Consider the following 18,406-nt stretch of genomic DNA (forward strand, 5'->3'; position numbering starts at 1 on the left):
ACATGTGCCAGATCTTTTCCTGCATGTTCATAAATGCCACCTCTCCGCCTCGTCTGACTGCCCTTCTGCCTCAGGACAAGAGTAGAGATAGTCACAGTCTGTCGCACTCTCAAACGAAAGACTGTGACAGTTTGGTTGGCAAAGAAAGCCCTTCACTCCCAGCCCAACCATTCTCTGACTCTGCCAGGCCTGGGGCTAAGCCATGGCCCTCAGCACCACAGCTCTGCCCCTGGGAAACAGCTCCAGGCATGGGCGTTCAGCCACCTCCCTGGGCAGCCTGTAGCAAAGGGCTCATTAAGAGGAAAGCTGTGATAGTCCTGGGAGGCATCCAACTGTGCTTCCATTGCAGATTTGGAATTATTTGCAACGCTTCCACTCTCCCTGATCTCTAGCAAATCTGCAGTGAGGACTTAAAACAGAGCAGAGTGGATTTAGATTGGATGTGAGGAGGAAGTTCCTCACTGTGAGGGCGGAGAGGAAGTTTTGACAACAATGTAGTGGAAGAACAAGGGGTGATGGCTGCAAACTGAAAGAAGCAGGATTGAGATGAGCCATGAGGAAGCAATTCTTGCCCATGAGCATGGTGAGACACTGGGACAGGTTGCCCAGAGAAGTTGTGGACACCTCATCCCTGGAAATGTTGAAGACCAGGCCTGATGTGGCCTTGAGCAACTGGTCTAATAGGAGGTGTCACGGAGGTTGGAAGTAGATGATCTTGAAGGTCCTTCCTAACTCAAGCCATTCTATGATTCTGTGATCCAGTCAGCATCCTGCTAAGATTTTAAGCTATCTGGAGAAAAATGTAACCCAGAAGTCTGAGGAGGGGGAGAACAATGGGTGCTTCTGCCACTTTGGTTACAGAAGTTGCAGCATTTTTGTCCCCCAGACAGTGATAAATTTTGTGATGGGGTGGAATTTATCAAACCTGAGTTTTTCAGTTATTGTGTTGAAGTTTTTCTTCAGCATAAAATCCACCTTGGGAGGAAGTTCTGCTTTTTAAACATTTCCCCTGTAAAATCTTTCACCCTTACTCAGCTAAGTAACACTGTTGGTGATTCCTGGTGGGGCCACATATGGAATATTGTGTCCAGCTCTGGGCTCCCTGGTTCAAGAGGGACAGGAAACCACTGGAGAGTGTCCAGCAGAGCCTATGAGGATGCTGAAGGGTCTGGAACTTATGTCTGAGGAGGGAGGAAGGGCTGAGAGCCCTGGGACTGTTGAGCCTGGAGAAGAGCAGCCTGAGAGGGGCTCTAATCAATGTCTGTAAACAGCTGAGGGGTGGAGGGCAAGAAGCAGGGGCCAGGCTCTGTTCAGTGGTGCCGAGGGACAGGACAAGAGGCAGTGGACACAAACTGGAACCTGGAAGGCTCCACCCCAGGAGGAAGAGAAACTTCTCTGGTGTGAGGGTGCTGGAGCTAGTTGAGGAGTCTCCTAGAGACTTTCAAGCCCCATGTGGATGTGTTCCTGTGTGATTTGCCCTAGGTGATCCTGCTCTGGCAGGGGAGTTGGACTGGATGATCTCCAGTGGTCCTTTCCAACCAAGTAATCCTTCTGAAAATCTTTCTCTTACAGGTTCAACTTCATACACTCAGCTGCACCTGGGTGTGAGAAGATAACTGCCTCCCACCACCCCCATCACTGGCAGTGATGTTCACAGATTTGCCTTCAGCCTCTGCTCTTTCTGTGCTTTCATATGGGCTGGAAGTGTGGGACCAAGATGAACGCAGCCAGAGGATTATACCCAGCTCCCCCAGGCAGCCTGGCACGTGTGTAGATAGGCACTTTGTGTTCATGAAAAACAAACTGCACCAAGACGACCTCCCTGCCCCCAGACAGCCCCCGTGAGTGACCTGTATATTTGTGGAATGCTAATTTAAATGATTAACTTATGAGGTATTTATCAAGAGGGTGTGGAGATGGACGCAGTGTCCGTGAATCAAGCAACGCTGAGCAAAGTTTACTTGCACTTTTTTCTGGCAAGGCTACTGAAGTTCCACAACTCTCCTTACTCTTTGCTACTGGCGGTGCCGAGAGAATATCACTTGTAGAGCCCTATTTTTGTAACGGTAGAAGTTTTGGATTTTATGGGTATTTTGTCAGAAGTCCTGCAATAAAGATGACTTCATGCTTTTAGCTGTCATCAAGAACCACTCTTACAACTGAAACGGGTGCCCCCACCTGCACTCCTCCTGCTCCCAGCGGCTCCAGCATTACTGTCTACAGCTTCCAAAACGTCGCTGCTAAAGATCGGGAGGAGAGGTTCAAACTGACTTTCTGAAGGCCCTGGTCACATCTGACAGGGGTGGAAAAGCTTGCACTGCCTCAGCTGCGGTGACAAACAAGGATTTAGAACATAGAACCATAGAATGGCAGGGGTTGGAAGGGACCACTGGAGATCATAAGTTTAACCCCTCCTGCCAGAGCAGGGTCACCCAGGGCAGGTCACACAGGAACACAGCCAGATAGCTCTTGAAAGTCTCTGGAAGAGACTCCACAACCTCTCTGGGCAGCCAGCTCCAGGGCTTCAGCACCCTCGCACCAAAGAAGTTTCTCCTTATGTTGAGGTAGGGCTTCCTGTGTAACAGCTTATATCTGTTGTTCCTTATCAACAGGACACCACTGGAAAGAGCCTGGCACTTGATTCTTGCCCCCATCCTTCAAGTACTTGTAAACATTGATCAGATCCCATCTCAGGCTGCTCTTTTCCAGGCTAAACAGTCCCAGCTCTCTCAGCCTTTCCTCATCAAACAGATGTTCCAGTCCCTTCAGTATCCTCAGCCTCTGTTGGACCCTCTTGAACTGGGGACCCCAGAACTGGACACAACATTCCAGGTGTGGTCTCATCAGGGCAAAGCAGAGGGAGAGGAGAATCAGCCTAGCTCTGCTGTGACAAGCGCAAGGTATCATGACCATAGTGACAAACGTTCAGTACCAGCACCTTTCCTTCTCAAAGCTTTTAGAGGTGATATGGCCAGGCACAGAAAACTTCCACAGAGGTTTGTTCAGAAATTTAATTCAAAGCTGCTGTGAGGCAGAGCTCATAACCATTTCTCACCAGCAAAGAGCACTGACCCCCTGCTGGGCTCAGTGCAAGGGCAGACAGCACTCAGCAATACCACTTCATCAGTGACCATTTTATACCAAATGTTATTTACAAAACTAATCATCCCACTTGCACATCTGCTTCAGGCACTGCTGCCAGAAGCTGGGGCTTTCTGAACTCAACACCTTACAAGTTAGACATTGAGGTGGGCTGCTCTCCAAAAAGCCATCTTAGTGAACGTGTTGTTAAGCTTTCAGGCACTTCCACGACTTGGCCAAGACCATTCCTAGTTCACGTCGAACAACAACAGAAATACCAAAGCTGTGTTTCCTTCTGGAACCTGTTCCCTGATGCAGTTCCAGCAGCTGGACACAGAGGTAAGGATATGTGGGGAAAATGAGAAGCTCTGAAGACTTCAAAGGCTGGATGGGGCCCTCACCAAACTGGTTGAGTAGGAGGCATTCCTGCCCCTGGCAGGGGTGTTGGAACCAGAAAAGCTTTAAGGTCCCTTCTAGCCCAAACTAATTTATGAGAAGTAATCTTTCAAAAGCCAAGAGTTCAGCTTGTAGAAATGACATGTTTCTTCACCATGGACAGTTAGCATGCACCTTAAAAGTGTTACACCAATAGAAAAGAGAGATTTCCTCTTAAAAATACTTGCTGTAGAACAAGCAGTAACACACGGCACCATTCAAGGCCAGGGGCAAACAGATGCCCAAAGTGTTTGCAGTTGGTAAAATGTTGTTTTCCTACCTGCAGGCACCAAAGTTTCTATTTGCCACTCATTTTGTCAGGGTTTTATTGAAAAGTCTGTCAGTTGACACAGCTTAAAGTGACATTTTTAGCTCCCCACCTCACAATGACCGCCTCTTGTATCTGATAATGGGGTTGTTGGGGGTGTGGATCATTGTGGTGTAATTTATGGTTGGGAAATAGTCATTGACCAGGTCAAACTCGTACAGGCGAAGCAAAGTGGACCAAATGGTCTTAATCTGCACATAAGCAAAGTTCTCTCCGATGCAACGGTGACGGCCTGGAAGGAAAGCCACAAAAAACAGTTAGAGAAGGTGGGTCTTAAATCAGCTTTGACAACAAGTCAACTCAAAATGTTCTATTATAGAATTGTTTGGTTGGAAAAGACCTCTGAGATCATTTGAGTCAAACCTATAACCCAGTGCCACCGTGGCCATTAAACCATGTCCCACAGTGCCGTGTCCATAGCGACTGCTCCTGCGCCCTTTCTAAACCAGGCGAGGCTCTGAGGTTGCAGGTACACCACTATGGAATCCCATCAAAGCCTTAGGTCTGTGAGCTGTCACTGCATGAGGCTGAGGAATTCGAGTGAGATTGCATTGGTGTGGCTGCACTAGGAAGAGTTAATGTCCAACGCCACAGCAGCATTTGCAACATAAGAGTTCAGCTGTAACCTGGAAACTGCCCAGCAGTGAAAGACCTGGGGCTGCTTGTGGACAGCTGGCTGAAGATGAGGTGGGGTGTCCCCAGAGTGGCCAAGAAGGCCACCAGCATCCTGGCCTGGATCAGCACGTTGGTGTGGCCAGCAGGAACAGGGCAGGAATTGTGTCCCTGCACTTAGCACTGGGGAGGCCACACCTGGAGTCCTGGGTTCAGTTTTGGGGCCCCCACTCCAAGGAGGACATTGAAGAGGGCAAGGAATCTGGGGAAGGGTCTGGAGAACAGGGCTGGGGTGGAGCAGCTGAGGGCCCTGGGGGTGTTTAGTGTGGAGAAAAGGAAGCTGAGAGGAGACCTTAGAGCAGCTTCCCAACACCTGAAGGGAGCCTTCAGGAGAGCTGGAGAGGAACTTTGAACAAAGGCGTGAAGTGACAGGATGAGGGGTGATGGCTTCAAACTGAAGGAAGCTGGGCTGAGATGAGATAGTGGGAGGAAATTCTTTCCCATGAGGGTGCTGAGGCACTGGAACAGGTTGCCCAGAGAAGCTGTGGAGGCTCCAAGTCTGGTAGTGTTCAAAAGCAAATTGGATGAGACCTTGAGCAACCTGATCTAGTAGGAGGTGTCCCTGCCCAGAGCAGGGGAGTCAGAGCTGAATGATCTTCAAGGTCCCTTCCAACCCAACCTGTTCTATGATGCTCTGCATACATTCTATCTCTTCAGCCACTCCAGCAGAGGTGCTGTGTGACACAAGCAGTATGTTTTCCAGCACGTGCTTACTCAAGAGGGTGCTGGGGTTTTGTACTCACCAGCCCCAAACGGAACATAGGCAAATTTCTCCCCAGCCGCTGGGTTCTCTTGCAGGTACCGGTCAGGCTTGAAGTCCAGAGCATCTTCCCAGGAGTCCCTCAGTCTGTGGTTAACAGTGGGAGACACACAGACCTGATGGCCGGGGGGAATGTCATAGCCTGCAACAGTCTGCACGAGAAGACAACACCAGACCTCACACATCACAGAACGTTCCCCATCCTTCAAGTGTTACCTGTGGTGCTGCTTCACAAGGCTTGGATTTTAAGAGATTTTTTTTGGCTCAACTCATTAAAAATTAACGCAGCCTAACAATTATTTTCACTTGCCCAGGGCACTAAGATCAAATTGGCACAGGAACCTTTCACCTGCTTTAAGACAAGAGGTGCGACAGAAAGAGTTTGTGAACTTCCCACTGACTGAACATCTTTGCCAGGAGAGTGACGCTGCTGTGAAAGATCATTTGACATTTCTTCCTTCTCTGTACAAAGCTTTCTCTCAGGTTTACCCAACCTTTATGGTGTTAAGCACAAGCCACATTTTTGGAAGGTCATTAGTAAAAGTTTCTTTAAGTGGTAGCACCAAACTAAGCTCATGTGAGGCTAAGTCCTCTCTAATAGCTTTATCAATAAACTGGGTGAGAAGATTCAGCCACCCTCAGTGTACAGATGACACCAAGCTGTAGGCAGTGCTGATCTGCTGGAGTGAAGGAGAGCTCTACAGAGGGACTTGGCCAGGCTCCATCCATGGGGTGAGGCCAACGAGATGAGATTCAACAAGGCCAAGGGCTGGGTCACAACAACCTCATGAAGGCTGCAGTCTGGGGGCAGAGTGGCTGGAAACTGCTCAGCAGAAAAGGACCTGGGGGTGCTGGATGACAGCAGCTGAAGATGGGCCAGGGGAGTGGTTGAATCCCCATCCCTGAAGGTGTTTCAAAGAGGCAGAGATATGGTGCTGAGGTACGTGCTTTAGCACCAGACTTGGTTGAGACAGAGAACAGTTGGACTTGATGATATTAAAGGTCTTTTCCAACCAGACCAACTCTGATAGCTAAAAGGAAGAGTCAGCTTCGCTGAGGAGGGCTGCCTGTGGTGCCTCAGAGCCTTCCCTTCGCCAGGTTGAACAAACCTGTTCCCTCAGTCTGTCAGAAGTGCTCTGACCCCTGACCATTTTGGTGGCCCTCTCTGTGCCGGTTGCTAAAGACTGAAGGGCTGCAAAGCCAGGCACAAATCGTTACAGATGAAAGCAGTAACTCCCAAGTTCAAGATATTAATTGCTTTTCTCAGTCATCACCAGCTCCACTCCCACTGGCAGAAGCCAGGCTGCCATCAACTCTCACCCCTGCCAGCAGGCACTGCTCACTCACTGTTGTTCTTCTCCAGTACACTCCCACGGGGCCTTTTGCAGCCCTGATCTATGGAAGTGGTTAGCTCCAACTCGTGTACTCACCTGGGGAGTCCTGGCCATTCTCATCATGGTCATGATTGGTGGTCTAAGCCGTAAGGTTTCTTTCAGACAGCGATCCAGCAAACTGAGATCCTTTAGCTGAAAACAGAGACCATATGCATCAAGACACAGCTGAGTTTATGCAAGACAAAAATAAATTATGTTTTATACCATTTATGAACAAAAGAAAGAGTAAGCAGCTCATCTTGAAATACACTTTGCAGGCTACGCTGGCAGGTTTTATTCCACTTGCTTTAATGAAGGAAGATAATGCCTGACCAAATTCAACTGGGTTTGCTAAATCTCTCAGGAGCATTTTCCAACACCTAGTTAAAACACAAGGCCACACTGCAGGCCTTCCCTTCAGTGGAAAGGAGGACCTTCTTCCTCTGCACAGCTGTCATTTCTTTAACAGACATTTGTAGGATCTGCAATTTCCTTCACGAACGTTGATTAAAATAACAGTATCAAGGTGAGGCTTTGCCTGGGAAGAAGAAGTTGGAGATATACTGGTAGTCAGCATTACCACAGAGACTGCACCAGATCACTGCATCCCACATGCAGCTGTGGGGTTTTTCCACAGAAGCACCTAAAAAGTCTCAAAACCCAGCAGCAATCACAAACCTGGTCGTAAGTTAAGGGTGGCAGGTCATCCCCACAGACTGCTTTTTGCTCTGTGTAGCACTGCTCCTGTATGGCCTTGTCCCTGGCTATGAAGAAGCCAAGCCAGGCGCTGGTGGTGGAGGATGTGTGCTGCCCTGCCAGCAGCAGCCCGATGAGCATCCCGGCAATCTCATCATCCGTCAGCGGGCGGCCGTCCCTAGGTGGAGGGAGTCATCACAGAATCACAGACTGGAGGGGCCTGGAAGGGACCTCTGGAGAGCTCAAAGCTAAAACTTCTCTACATGGCAAGTCTTTAAACTCGTGTCTTACTTGTATGCAGCATCAAGCAGTGTCTGGAGCATGTCATCCTCCTTTTCCTCAGACTCTCGGCGTTTCTGAATGACCTTGTAGAAAATATTCTTTATCTCTCTGTGCGCTCGATCTCGGCGCCTGCCATTCAAACAAGTCCATTAGAACCACCTCACAGAATGGTTTGGTTTGGAAACGAACTTTAAGATGATCCAGTCTAACTATTCTCCAACCCTGCCAAACCTGGTGCTAAACTCCTCAGCGTCACAGCTGTGTCTCTTTGAAACATGTCCAGAAATAGCAGGGAACTCAAACACCTATCTGGGGAGCCTGCTCCAGGCTGTGAGAACCTCTTCAGTCAAGAAATTTCTTCTCATATCCAACCTAAACCTCCTCTGGTGCAACTTGAGGCCATTTCCTCTCACTGTATTGCTTGTTCCCAGGGAGCAGAGCCCAACCCTCACCTGGTTCCAGCCTCCGCTTCAGGACACTGCAGAGAGCAATGAGGTTTGCCCTCAGCCTCCTCTTCTCCACACTGAACACTCCTAGCTCCCTCAGCTGCTCCTTCCCATCCCTGTTCTCCAGACCCTTTCCCAGCTTCCTCGTCCTTGTCTGGACCTGCTCCAGCCCCTCAAAGTCCCCAAAACTGAACCCAAGGCTCAAGGTATGGTCTCTGTAGTGCTGAGTACAGAGGGAAAATCACTTCCTTGATCCTGCTGGCCACTCTATTCCTGATCCAAGCCTGGATGCTGGTAGCCTACTTGGCCACCTGGCACATGCTGGTTCATGCTCAGCTGTTAATCAAGCTAGCAATTTTATGATGAAGTAGTCCCTAAGACACTTCTGAGGATTTCCTCAGAACTCTAGAACAGCATATGAAGAGGAAGGGAAAAAAAACAACACCCAAACAACAAAGGCATTTAGATAAAGCAGTGAAGTTCCTTCATCTGTTAGTTACCTGAAGCTGGGCAAAGGCAGCCAGCCTGGTAGCAGCCAGGCAGCATGAGTGAAGCCCCCGTCCAAGTCAGCGTAGAGCTGAGCCACCTTGGTATTCAGAAGGCTTCTGATTTCCTTCCCATGCAAGCAATGACTTGCTGTCAAAATGATCAACTCTGAAAGGGCTTCAAACAGGTCTGAGAAAAGAGTTGAAATGCACCTTCAATAATGTTTGCCAGGACAGACTTACTCATTTTTATTTGGTAGAAGAGAAAAGTAAGTAACTGGACACAGATGAATGATTTCAAATTAATAGTAGGGTGATCGCCTGATTGTAAATTTCTGTGCCTATCAAGACTCTCATCAAACAATTTGTGAAATCACTGACTTCAAGCACTTTTTTATAAAGTATTTTCTCAGGAATTCTACCAGGACAGGTAGTCTTCCTTCCCAATTGAGCCGTGCAGCACAGGCTCAATCCTTAGCAAGTACATGGAACATAAAATAAAATTTAACCTGGAAATCCAAATCCATGGGGAACCAGTTAGCCTTGCTGCTCACTTTTAATTAATATTGATATTTGACAATACAGAATTTTAACTCTATTAAAGTATATAAGAAGCATTAAATTCTACGCTTCTGAAGTAAATAATCAGTACTCATTGTAAAACATAGCACATGACATGACTATTATACTCTATCTAAAGCAAATGAGAAAGATCTGTGTGTAAATAAATATTTCTGACACAGTGGCAATGTTTATGCCACAATGGACTTGTAACCACAGTGATGGGTTAGGCATAGCAGGCCAGTTGGTAAAGACAGGTGGGAAAGAGAACAATTCCACTTTAGACCATCAACCTAAACATCGTCATCTTCACAGACACAGTTCCTCAGGCTAAGCTCCTGGGCAGGCTCTGGGAAGTCAGTGTCTCCTCCTGGGGACTGAGGTGGTTGCACTGAGCTGACTCGTGCAGAAGGAGCAGGATTCAGTCAGGCAACAGGCACACTCTCTGCCAGCTGCCTCAGAAAGCAAAAATTAAGACAACTTCTTCACTCCTCTCAATGATCTTCTGGAGCAGCTTCATTCTCCAGCAGCCTTAAATTTGATTAAACAAAATCTGCACTTTGCACATTTCTCTCCTAATGCTCTGTACAGTTTGAGCCCTGTCATTTTTCATTTCACACTGCAGCAAATCCTTTACAAAAAACAAACCTTGGCCTTCATTCCTCCCCAGAAAATCTGAGTTAAAAATTCTTTTGGTCCTGCTTACTTTTCTCTCCACTCTCTCCCCACGCTTTGAAATACTCCTTCGTTTCTTCTTCAATCACAGTCACGTGCTGTTTAAACTGGGCAATATTTAACCCACTTTTGAGCATCTTCTTCTGTTCCAAGAACACCTAGAGGAACCAAGACAGAAAAAACATTAATGTGATGATCCTTGCACTGATCAACATCGTTAACAACTTATCATTTGTACTCGAAGAACATACAGAAATCAGGATGGTAGGGCAGATATTCAGATTTAAATAACAGACTATATTCCAGCTTTCATCTTGTTTTTCAAGCAAAAGTTTGGTAGCATCTAAGAAAAGAAAAAGTTTGGTAACATCCAACCTTGTAGATATTTTTTTCCTCTCTTTCAGTGCCAAACCGAGAAAATAATGTCTGTTAAACTTCATCCTTGGAGGCACAAGAAGCATTCAGGGTTGCCATACGGAACACACTTTAGATACGTAATCACAAATGCAATCAGACGTGTTCCTGCAGAGCCTGGATTCAGTCTGTACTCCTCATGGTGTGGCCTCCTTGCTTTCTCTCCCCCAGGGCATGCCTTCTCTCACGGAGTACTGGGAGAAATCTGGTCTAGAGATCCACCTTTCCTTGACAGGGAAAGCCAGGCAGAAGCAGAAAGGAAACTGCTCTCTGGGAAAGTGGGGAGCTTCGCAGCCTTCTCACCTCTTCCTCCTTATCTTTGTACACTCATAGCTAACATGCCTACTGGCAAAAAAAACTTTATTAGATGAGAAAACCGTAGCAGAAATGAAAATTTATCTCTCTTAAGACTCTTTCAGAAGGAAGATCTGAAGTTGAGAGGTAAAAGTAAACTGCAGACAGCAGTATGCTGTGAAGGAAGGAAGGAAAAAGACTCACTGATTTTCACACTGTGTTTGGGATTGTTTGGCAAACAAAACCCAGCATTCAGACTGACAACTGGCTGGGCAGGTAAATAAAGCAACCTACGTATGGTCAGCCTTGATTACCCAGCTGAGATAATGTACCACAACTACGTATCAACACCAAACCTTCTCATGCACAGCCAAGAGCTGAGGGCTGCCCACACAGAATTGAAATCATGCTGCCTTTCTACTCGGATATAAAATACACACCGCGTTGGGGACGTCGTAAGCAACTCCCTTGCCAAACACTGGCGTGGTTAAGCGAGAGTAGACATCCTCTGCATTCAGATCTTCATTTTTACTGTTGAAGAGGAGAGCAGCAGCATCACTGCCCAGTAAGTATGTGAATGTCTTGCCAACCATAGTGAAACTGAACACGGGCCCGTACTAAAAGACAAAAAGACCCCACAGTTTATTTAGAACGAGAAATTATTAAATGTATATCTGTTCGTGTGCAGGCTCCAGTAAATCGCTCTGCTGAGAAGTCTCTAGAGGTTTAATACATGTGTAAACACTTTAAATCCCATTTCAGTTCTGTTCTCAGTGTGCTTGCTAGCGGTATGGAGCACAGCAAACGCAGGCGATCTCGCACATTGTAAACCCAGTCAGTGAAGAAAAATAAATAACAGAGCAATTACACTACAAGAAACAGCAGGGATGTTCCAGCACAAAGTCTCCAGCAGTCTATGAACAACACACAAGTTTTACACAAGATGCCCCTCCTTGGAGGTGTTCAAGGCCAGGTTGGATGAGGCCTTGAGCAAGCTGGGCTAGTGGGAGGTGTTCTTGGCCACGGCGCAGGGTTGGAACTGGATAATCTTCAAGGTCCCCTGCAGCCAAAACTATTCTATGAATCTATGAATCTGTTGCAAGCAAATAAGATTTAAAAGGTCATCTTCAGCATATATCCAACACTAAATTTGGCTTTTGCCAAAATAACCAATGTAAGATTTAAGTGGTAGGTGGTCAAATCCCCATCCCTGGAGCTGTTTCCCAGAGGCAGAGATGCGATGCAGAGGGCTTGGTTTAGCCCCGGCCTTGGTAGAGTCAGAGAATGGTTGGGCTGGCTGAGCTCAAAGGGCTTTGCCAACCAAAACAATTTTATGATTCTCTAGCGTGGAACAGATCAATACATATCATTTCATTGGAATTAAGGCTGTCCTGTCTTAGATCATTTCTTTTGGGCTGCTACTGTACAAAACTAGCCCCTAAAATTCATCAGACTGTCTACAGAGGAGTCAGCTCCATTCCAGCCCTGTCACTGATTACTCAAGGGTCAGGCTAAAACCTCCCAGCGAAGACAAGAAATAATGCGATGGAAATGGCCTTTTGATTAACTTGTGATTCAGCTAGAAGCATGACTCAAAAATACAGATATGGTTTTTAAACCTGAAACAAGAGAGAACTCAGAAGACACTCTAACACCAATGTACACAAAAGAGAGCTGAAGACATCTGAGCCTGCTCTGCAGGCCCCAGTCCAGAACGGGCTGGATAAGGTATTTAACAGCTATATTAAATATTTTTAGCAGGCGCTCATCCAGTGGTACCTTGTCATAAGCATTTTCCAGAAATTCAATGGGACTTTTTCCAAAGGCAACTGCATGTCCAAGGAATGGGATGCTGGATGAAATATAAGGTGGGTATTTCTGAGGGAAAAAAAAAAGGGGACAATAAATAAAGAATAAGAATGTTGGACTTGGTGATATCAAAGATTCAACATTAATGATTCTATGATTCATTTTCTTCAGAGATTAGTAAAATCATATAGTTACACAAAAGCTACACTGCAAAGAGACTTCAGTTTTGTTTAAACTCTTCTGTGAAAAAGCCAATGATTATTTTTAAGTAAGAAAACACATTTAAAGCCACTTTAAAAAGCAGCAATAGTTAAAATAAAATGACGATCATTTAGACTTGCTAACTTGCCTCTGAAAGTAAAGCATAAAGATACTGCAGCTGGAAGGAACGCAGGCAGAAATAGTTAATAGTTCCCCCACAGCATCAACCTCAGTTCAGCAACGGCTTTCTGAGCCTTCTTTTAAGCTGCACTGATGAAACAGCACTGGGCGTGCCCTTGCTTCCAGAAAACCAAAGCACCTCTGGGAGCGCTGGTGGCCAAGCTGCCCTGAGCCAGCCACAGCCAAGGTGGCAATTGGTCTCCTGGGGTGTATCGAGAAGAGCGTGGCTAGCAGGGCGCGGGAGGTGCTCCTGCCCCTCTACTCTTCCCTGGTGAGGGTACTGTGTCCAGTTCTGGGATCCGCAGTTCAAGAGGAACAGGGAACCACTGGAGAGAGCCCAGTAGAGGCCATGAAGGTGCTGAAGGGCCTGGAGCATCTCTGTGATGAAAGGCTGAGAGCCCTGGAGATGATTCATCACAGGGGATCTGATCAATGCTCAGCAAGAGCTAACGGGTGGGGAGCAAGAGGATGGGGCTGGGCTCTTGTCAGCAGTGCGCAGTGACGGCACAAGAGGCAACGGGCACAAATCAGAATCCAGATGGTAACCCAGGAGGTTTCATTTCAACGTAAAGAAAAGAAAATCTTCTGTTTGAAGGTGCGAGAGCCCCAGAGCTGGCTTCCCAGAGGGGCTGTGGAGTCTCCTTCTCTGGAGAGATTCCAAACCCACCTGAACATTGTCATGCGGGCAACCTGTTCTAGGCCAACCTGCTTCAGCTGGTAGGCTGGACTGGATGATTTCCAGAGGTCCTTTCCAACTCCCACTACGCTGGCCCGAGCCAGCGCAACACCCCGCCAGAAAGCGTCCCCGGGAGGGCTGCTGAGCAGGCTGCTCGCTCGGCAGAATCAGCTCCCGCACGCCTGGCGTTTACCGCCCAGTTCTCTACTCCCCAGGACAGGCTGCCAGAGGACACAGCACCATTGCTCGCCCTCCTCCGCTCCGTCCATCCGCACTCTGACACCAAGACCCTCGACCCCTCTCTATCTCCCCCGCGCTCTTTCCGTGGTGACCGCCCGTCCGTGGGGATCCCCAGCCCCACCTCATCGCCTCTCCCTGGCCCCACCGCCGGCGGACTGAGGCCACGCACGTCCCCCAGTGCCTACCCTCCGATCAGACCCGACGTGTCGTCGGTAGCCCAGCTGGAACAGGTAACCGAGGCTCAGCGCGAAGGCGGAGGCAGCCAGCAGCAGGGAGATGGGATTTCCAACGGCCACCCGCTCCAGCAAGGACCCGCCGACCTCCATAAGGCTCAGCATCCCCCCAGCACCCGGCGCAGACCCGTCGGCGGGTCTTACCGAGCCGCACAGCGCCGCGGGGCAGGGTCTACAGCCGCCCCGCCCCGCCCCGCTGCGCTGGGCCGATCTCTGCCCATCTGACGACTGCCGCCGCTACAGCCAACCGGCGCCCGCCCTGCGCGGGGTGACGGCGTCTGCCGGGCTGCGGCCGGCGCCATTGGGCGGGCGGGAGGCGGGGCGCCGGCCCGGGGCGGTGCTCGGCATCTGGCGCGGCCGGGAGGGGCGGCGGCGGCGGCGGCGGCGGCGGCGAGCGAGGGCCGCGGAGCCTGTGGGCGTGGGTTCGGTCTCCGGCAGGGGGTAGTTGGCTGAGCGGTGAGTGAAACAAGGGCAGGGATTGTCCCCATTCGCTCAGCACTGGAGGGGCCACACCTCGACTCCTGGGTTCAGTTTTGGCCCCTCGCTCCACGAAAACTATTGAGGGTCTGCAGTGGGTCCAGAGCAGGGCAACACTGCTGGGGAAAGGTCAAAGGTCCTAGAGCAGACCTGGGGAGTAGCAGCTGAGGGCCCTGGGGTTGTTTCGTGTGGAGGAGGCTGAGGAGAGAGTTCACTGCTCTCTGCAGCTCCCTGAGAGGAGGCTGCAGCCAGCTGGGGTTGGGCTGCCAGGTAACAAGTGATAGGATGAGAGGAAATGGCCTCAAGTTGCACCAGAAGTTTAGATTGGACATGAGAAGAAACTTCTTGACTGAAAGGGCTCTCAGAGCCTGGCACAGGCTGTCCAGGGAGGTGGCTGAATGCCCATGCCTGGAGGCATTTCCCAGAGGCAGAGCTGTGGTGCTGAGGGGCATGGCTCAGCCCCAGCCTTGGTAAAGATAGAGAATGGTTGGGCTGAGTCATCTTAAAGGCCTTTTCCAACCCATACCACTCCATGATTCTGTGAAGACCAAGGAATGTGACTTGCTGCAAACAGTTTTTTAATAAATAAGAATGCAGCAGCAATAACTACACAGCGATAAGGCATATGACTAGTAGTATTGCTAACTATGCAGCTGACAGACATTTTAACCTTCTTGCTCTAGGTTTCCTAACAAAGTGCTGTGTAGAGAAAGGCAACAGTGCAATTCTGACACCGGTGCCAGGTGATGGCAAGGATGCGTGATGACGAACCTGACTGTTGCAGCCTGGCTGTCAGGCTCCTGACCTGAGGCACAGTGTGCTGCTCTGTGCTCCGAGAGGCCACTTTTGTCACCGGAGCTTTTGGCACGCTCAGGTCGCAGAGTTTGGCCAGAGCAGATGTGGCAGGTTTGTCATATTTGGTTTTGTTTCCAAGCGCTGAGGAGCCTGTGGCTGGCCTCTGGGTGCCTGCCTGGGCAAGCAGCAGGGAGCTTCTCTTAGGCCTTTCAAGTCCTGATGCTTGCAGAGGAGGAGAAGCTCAGGGTGTGAGGGAATGAAAACTGGAGGGGGTCTTCAGGTGCGGGGAGTGGCCTCTGCCCTGGCAAGGCTGCTCAGCAGTGTTGCTGCAGCTGAGCACTCCCTCAGGGAACTTTTTCTTTTGGAGACATCACTGTGGCCCTGTTAGTAGGTGAGTAGCAAGAACTCAAAGCTGTCTGGGCCTCACTGCTGTGGGGGCCAAAGCACTTCAGATCTTCAGCTGTGTGTGCTGCTTTCTGCTGAGGGCTGTGCTTTGGAAGAGAGGTAGCTGTGTGAGCAGCCTCTGCCACAGTGGAGTTTGTATTTGTGCAGCCATGCCTCTAGTTCTGGTTTATGAAATGATGGCAGTGGAGACAGAAAGCCAGCAGTGCCAGGGGAGTTCAGCATGTGCTGGGCTGTGCTTGCTGCCAAAGGCTTTTGTGTGCATCTGTGTTTGGGTGGTTTTGACGTTGTTTTACTTCTGGGGCATATTTACTGTACCTTCCTTTCTGCTTTCCACCTGAAGAGCTGCAGAGCTGCTGCTCCTCATTTGCAGCACTCTTAGAGGACAGGTAACTGGATTTCATTGCTGTTCAAATGGCCTGCTGTAGCTGCAGGAAGCTGTGGCCTCCTGCTGCCTGCTTATCCATGTGGCACCTCAGAGCAAGTGAGATTTGTTCCCTGTTTGTCATTTTGCTCTCTATAGTTTTACACTTCGCTTTCCGCTCCGCTGGCCCCGCCAGCCAGGTGTGCAGCAGCAGCAGCAGCAGCAGCAGTGGGCGCTGCGCGCATGCGTTGGGTCGCTGTGCGGGGGGCGGAGCTGGCGCATGCGTCCTGCTCTGCCGCCTCGTTACGCATGCGGGGCCGGGGCCGTGCTGAGAGGCCTGCGGGGGGAAGGCGGCGGCGGCAGCGGCGTGGAGCGGCAGCGGGGCCGGGCCGGGCCGGGCCGAGGAGGGCTTTGCAGTGCCGGTGAGTGTCCGTAGCAGTGCCGCAGGGATTGTCCTTAGTGCGTGGTGAGTTTTCTGTGTCGCTCTGAGCGGGGCCCGGCGGAGCTGCTTCCCAGGCCGCTCAGCGTTGCCGCCCCTCGGGAGGGGCTGTGCGGGCCCCTGGAGTGGGTCTGGCAGCGTCCCGAGGGCTGCGGGGCGCATGGAGGCGCCTGTAAGCCTCTGGGTGTCCCCTGTGGGCTCCGATGGTCCCAGAGGAGCTGGGCAGGGTCTCTGGAGCTGTGTGGCCTCGGTGGGCGCCGCAGGATTCGGGCGGGATCTGAGTGGCTCTCGGTGAGCTCTTTAGGGGTCTCTGTGGGGTCCCCACAGTCCGTGGGCTCTGCTGGGCAGTCTCGGGGCTTGGGGAGCTGAGGATTTGGGGCTGTGCCCCTCTGGTGTTCAGTGTCCAAGCCTGGACCTGCCAGCCACTGCCCTGCCGGCCCCTGCAGGTGATCCGGGGGCATCTGAAGGGGTTTTGGGAGCGACAAGGGGGTCTGGGGGCTATCGAAAGGCCTTTTGGGGGCATCTGAAGGGGTCTGGGGGCATCAGAATGGGGTTTGTGGGTACCCAAGGGGGCTGTGAGGCCTCTCAGTCTTCCCCTGGGGGCTCCTGGGGGTGTCTGGAGGATCCCAGAGGAGCTGGGGATGCTCTCAGTGAGGTTTGGGGCTCTCTGCGAAGCCCTCACAGTATCTGGGCTCGTCTGTGGAGCTGTGAGGTGTCGAGTTTGGGGTGCCCCAGGGTTTGGGGAGGTCTTGCTCTGTGTTTCAGTGTCCCCTGAGGGCCTGGGACCTGCAGCCATGCCCCCTGCGGGGTGTCAGGGCAGTCTGGGGGTGTGCAGAGGCCTTTGGGGGTGACACAGAGGATCTGGGTGCTTGTGTAGGGAGTCTGAGAGCATCTGGAGGGGTTCTGGGCTCCCCAGAAAGGGTCTGTAAGCCTGTGCAGGGGTCTGTGTACATGTGAGGTGAGTGTGGGGGTATCCAAGTGGGATCTGAGGGCATCTAAAGGGTTCTGGGGTCATACAGAGGTGTCTGGGGGTCTCTGGGGGAAGCCCTTTGGTGCTCCAAGGGTACCTCTGCAGGGTCCTGAAGGAGTTGAGAGGGACCTGGCAAGGTGCTGCTTGCTGCCAGGTGCTGCTGAGGGGCTTGAGTGGCGTCTGAAGGGGCTTTGGAGGCAGCTAAAGGCCATCTGGGGGCTCCTAAAGGGGTTTTAAGGGCATCAAAGGGGATCTGGGGGCATCTAAAATGGGTCTGGGAGTGTCAAGAGGTCTTTGGGGACATGTAAAGTGGTCTGGGGGCATCTAAAGCGGTGGGGCTGGATCTAAAGTGGGTCTGGAGGCATCTAAGGGAGATCTGTGAGTGTCTAGAGGGGTTCTGGGGGTCTCTAAAGGGGTCTGGGGCTGTGCTAGAGGCTTCTGGGCTTATCTGCAGTGAGCCTGGGGGCCCTCAAAAGGGTCTGGGGACAGGTAAAATGGGCCTGGGGTGATGCAGCAGGGTTCAGGGGCATCAGAAGGGGCATTGTGGGCATCTAAGTTGGCCTGGGGTCCTCTGGAGGTTGCCTCCCTCTTTCTGTCTCTGTTGTTTGTGCCTGGGTGAGAGTTCTCTGCTGTGTTTGTTCTCTCTTTTTGCAGGGAGCTGAACTGCTTTGCCCCAGCCCAGCTGCAGATCTGCACTCAGCCTCAGCCCCAAGCCCTGGCAGGGTGGGATGCTTTGGTACCAGGCCGTGGAGCTGTTTGGAATGCAATTGCTGCTTGCAGCTGGTTCAGAAATGGATTTCCTGTGGCTGTGGGGGCAGAAATGTCCCTGTGGTGAGTTGGTGCCAAGTGCCAGCCTTGCTTAAAGCCTTCTCTTAGGCCTTTCAGTGTGCTGATGGTTGCAGAGGAGAAGCTCAGGGTGTGAGGGAGTGAAAACTGAAGGGGGTGTTCAGGTGTGGGGAGAGGCCTCTGCCCTGGAGAGGCTGCTGGGCAGTGCTGCTGCAGCTAAGGTCTCCCTCGGGGAGCTGTTCCCCTCAGGGGCACTCTGGGGGCACTGTGCAGGAGGTGGCAGCCAGAAGGCAGAGCTGCCTGGGCCTCGTTGCTGTGCTGGCCAAAGCAGG

At 50.9% G+C, this 18,406-nt stretch overlaps 2 protein-coding genes across 2 annotated transcripts in view; one reads left to right on the plus strand and one right to left on the minus strand.

Moving 5' to 3' along the window:
* Positions 1-2,133, plus strand: part of AKAP9 (A-kinase anchoring protein 9) — a 102,267-nt gene extending 100,134 nt beyond the window's left edge. The window contains 1 exon segment of the mRNA XM_064166940.1: positions 1,573-2,133. Coding sequence (XP_064023010.1) covers positions 1,573-1,616 — 44 coding nt within the window. The 3' untranslated portion in view covers positions 1,617-2,133.
* An 864-nt stretch (positions 2,134-2,997) lies between these two features.
* Positions 2,998-14,021, minus strand: LOC135187887 (lanosterol 14-alpha demethylase). The gene is made up of 10 exons (XM_064166942.1): positions 13,794-14,021; positions 12,282-12,380; positions 10,943-11,119; positions 9,826-9,952; positions 8,574-8,748; positions 7,637-7,756; positions 7,328-7,523; positions 6,707-6,802; positions 5,260-5,428; positions 2,998-4,076 (listed from the first exon to the last, which is right to left on the minus strand). The coding sequence occupies exons 1-10, from the start codon at positions 13,944-13,946 to the stop codon at positions 3,898-3,900; spliced, it is 1,491 nt and encodes a 496-aa protein (XP_064023012.1). The 5' UTR covers positions 13,947-14,021; the 3' UTR covers positions 2,998-3,897.
* Positions 14,022-18,406: the final 4,385 nt, after the last annotated feature.

Source organism: Pogoniulus pusillus, chromosome 28 (genome assembly GCF_015220805.1).
Source record: "Pogoniulus pusillus isolate bPogPus1 chromosome 28, bPogPus1.pri, whole genome shotgun sequence".
In the NCBI taxonomy this organism is placed as follows: Eukaryota; Metazoa; Chordata; class Aves; order Piciformes; family Lybiidae; genus Pogoniulus; species Pogoniulus pusillus.

What these genes read in the sequence shown, in the direction of transcription:
- LOC135187887 (XM_064166942.1), bottom strand. Translation starts at nt 13,946, where the DNA reads ATGCTGAGCCTTATGGAGGTCGGCGGGTCCTTGCTGGAGCGGGTGGCC. An exon ending in CTTACGACGTCCCCAACGCG is followed by an intron (nt 9,953 to 10,942) that starts GTGTGTATTTTA and finishes TGGTTCCTCTAG; the next exon opens with GTGTTCTTGGAACAGAAGAA. An exon ending in CTATGTTCCGTTTGGGGCTG is followed by an intron (nt 4,077 to 5,259) that starts GTGAGTACAAAA and finishes CTTTCCTTCCAG; the next exon opens with GCCGTCACCGTTGCATCGGA.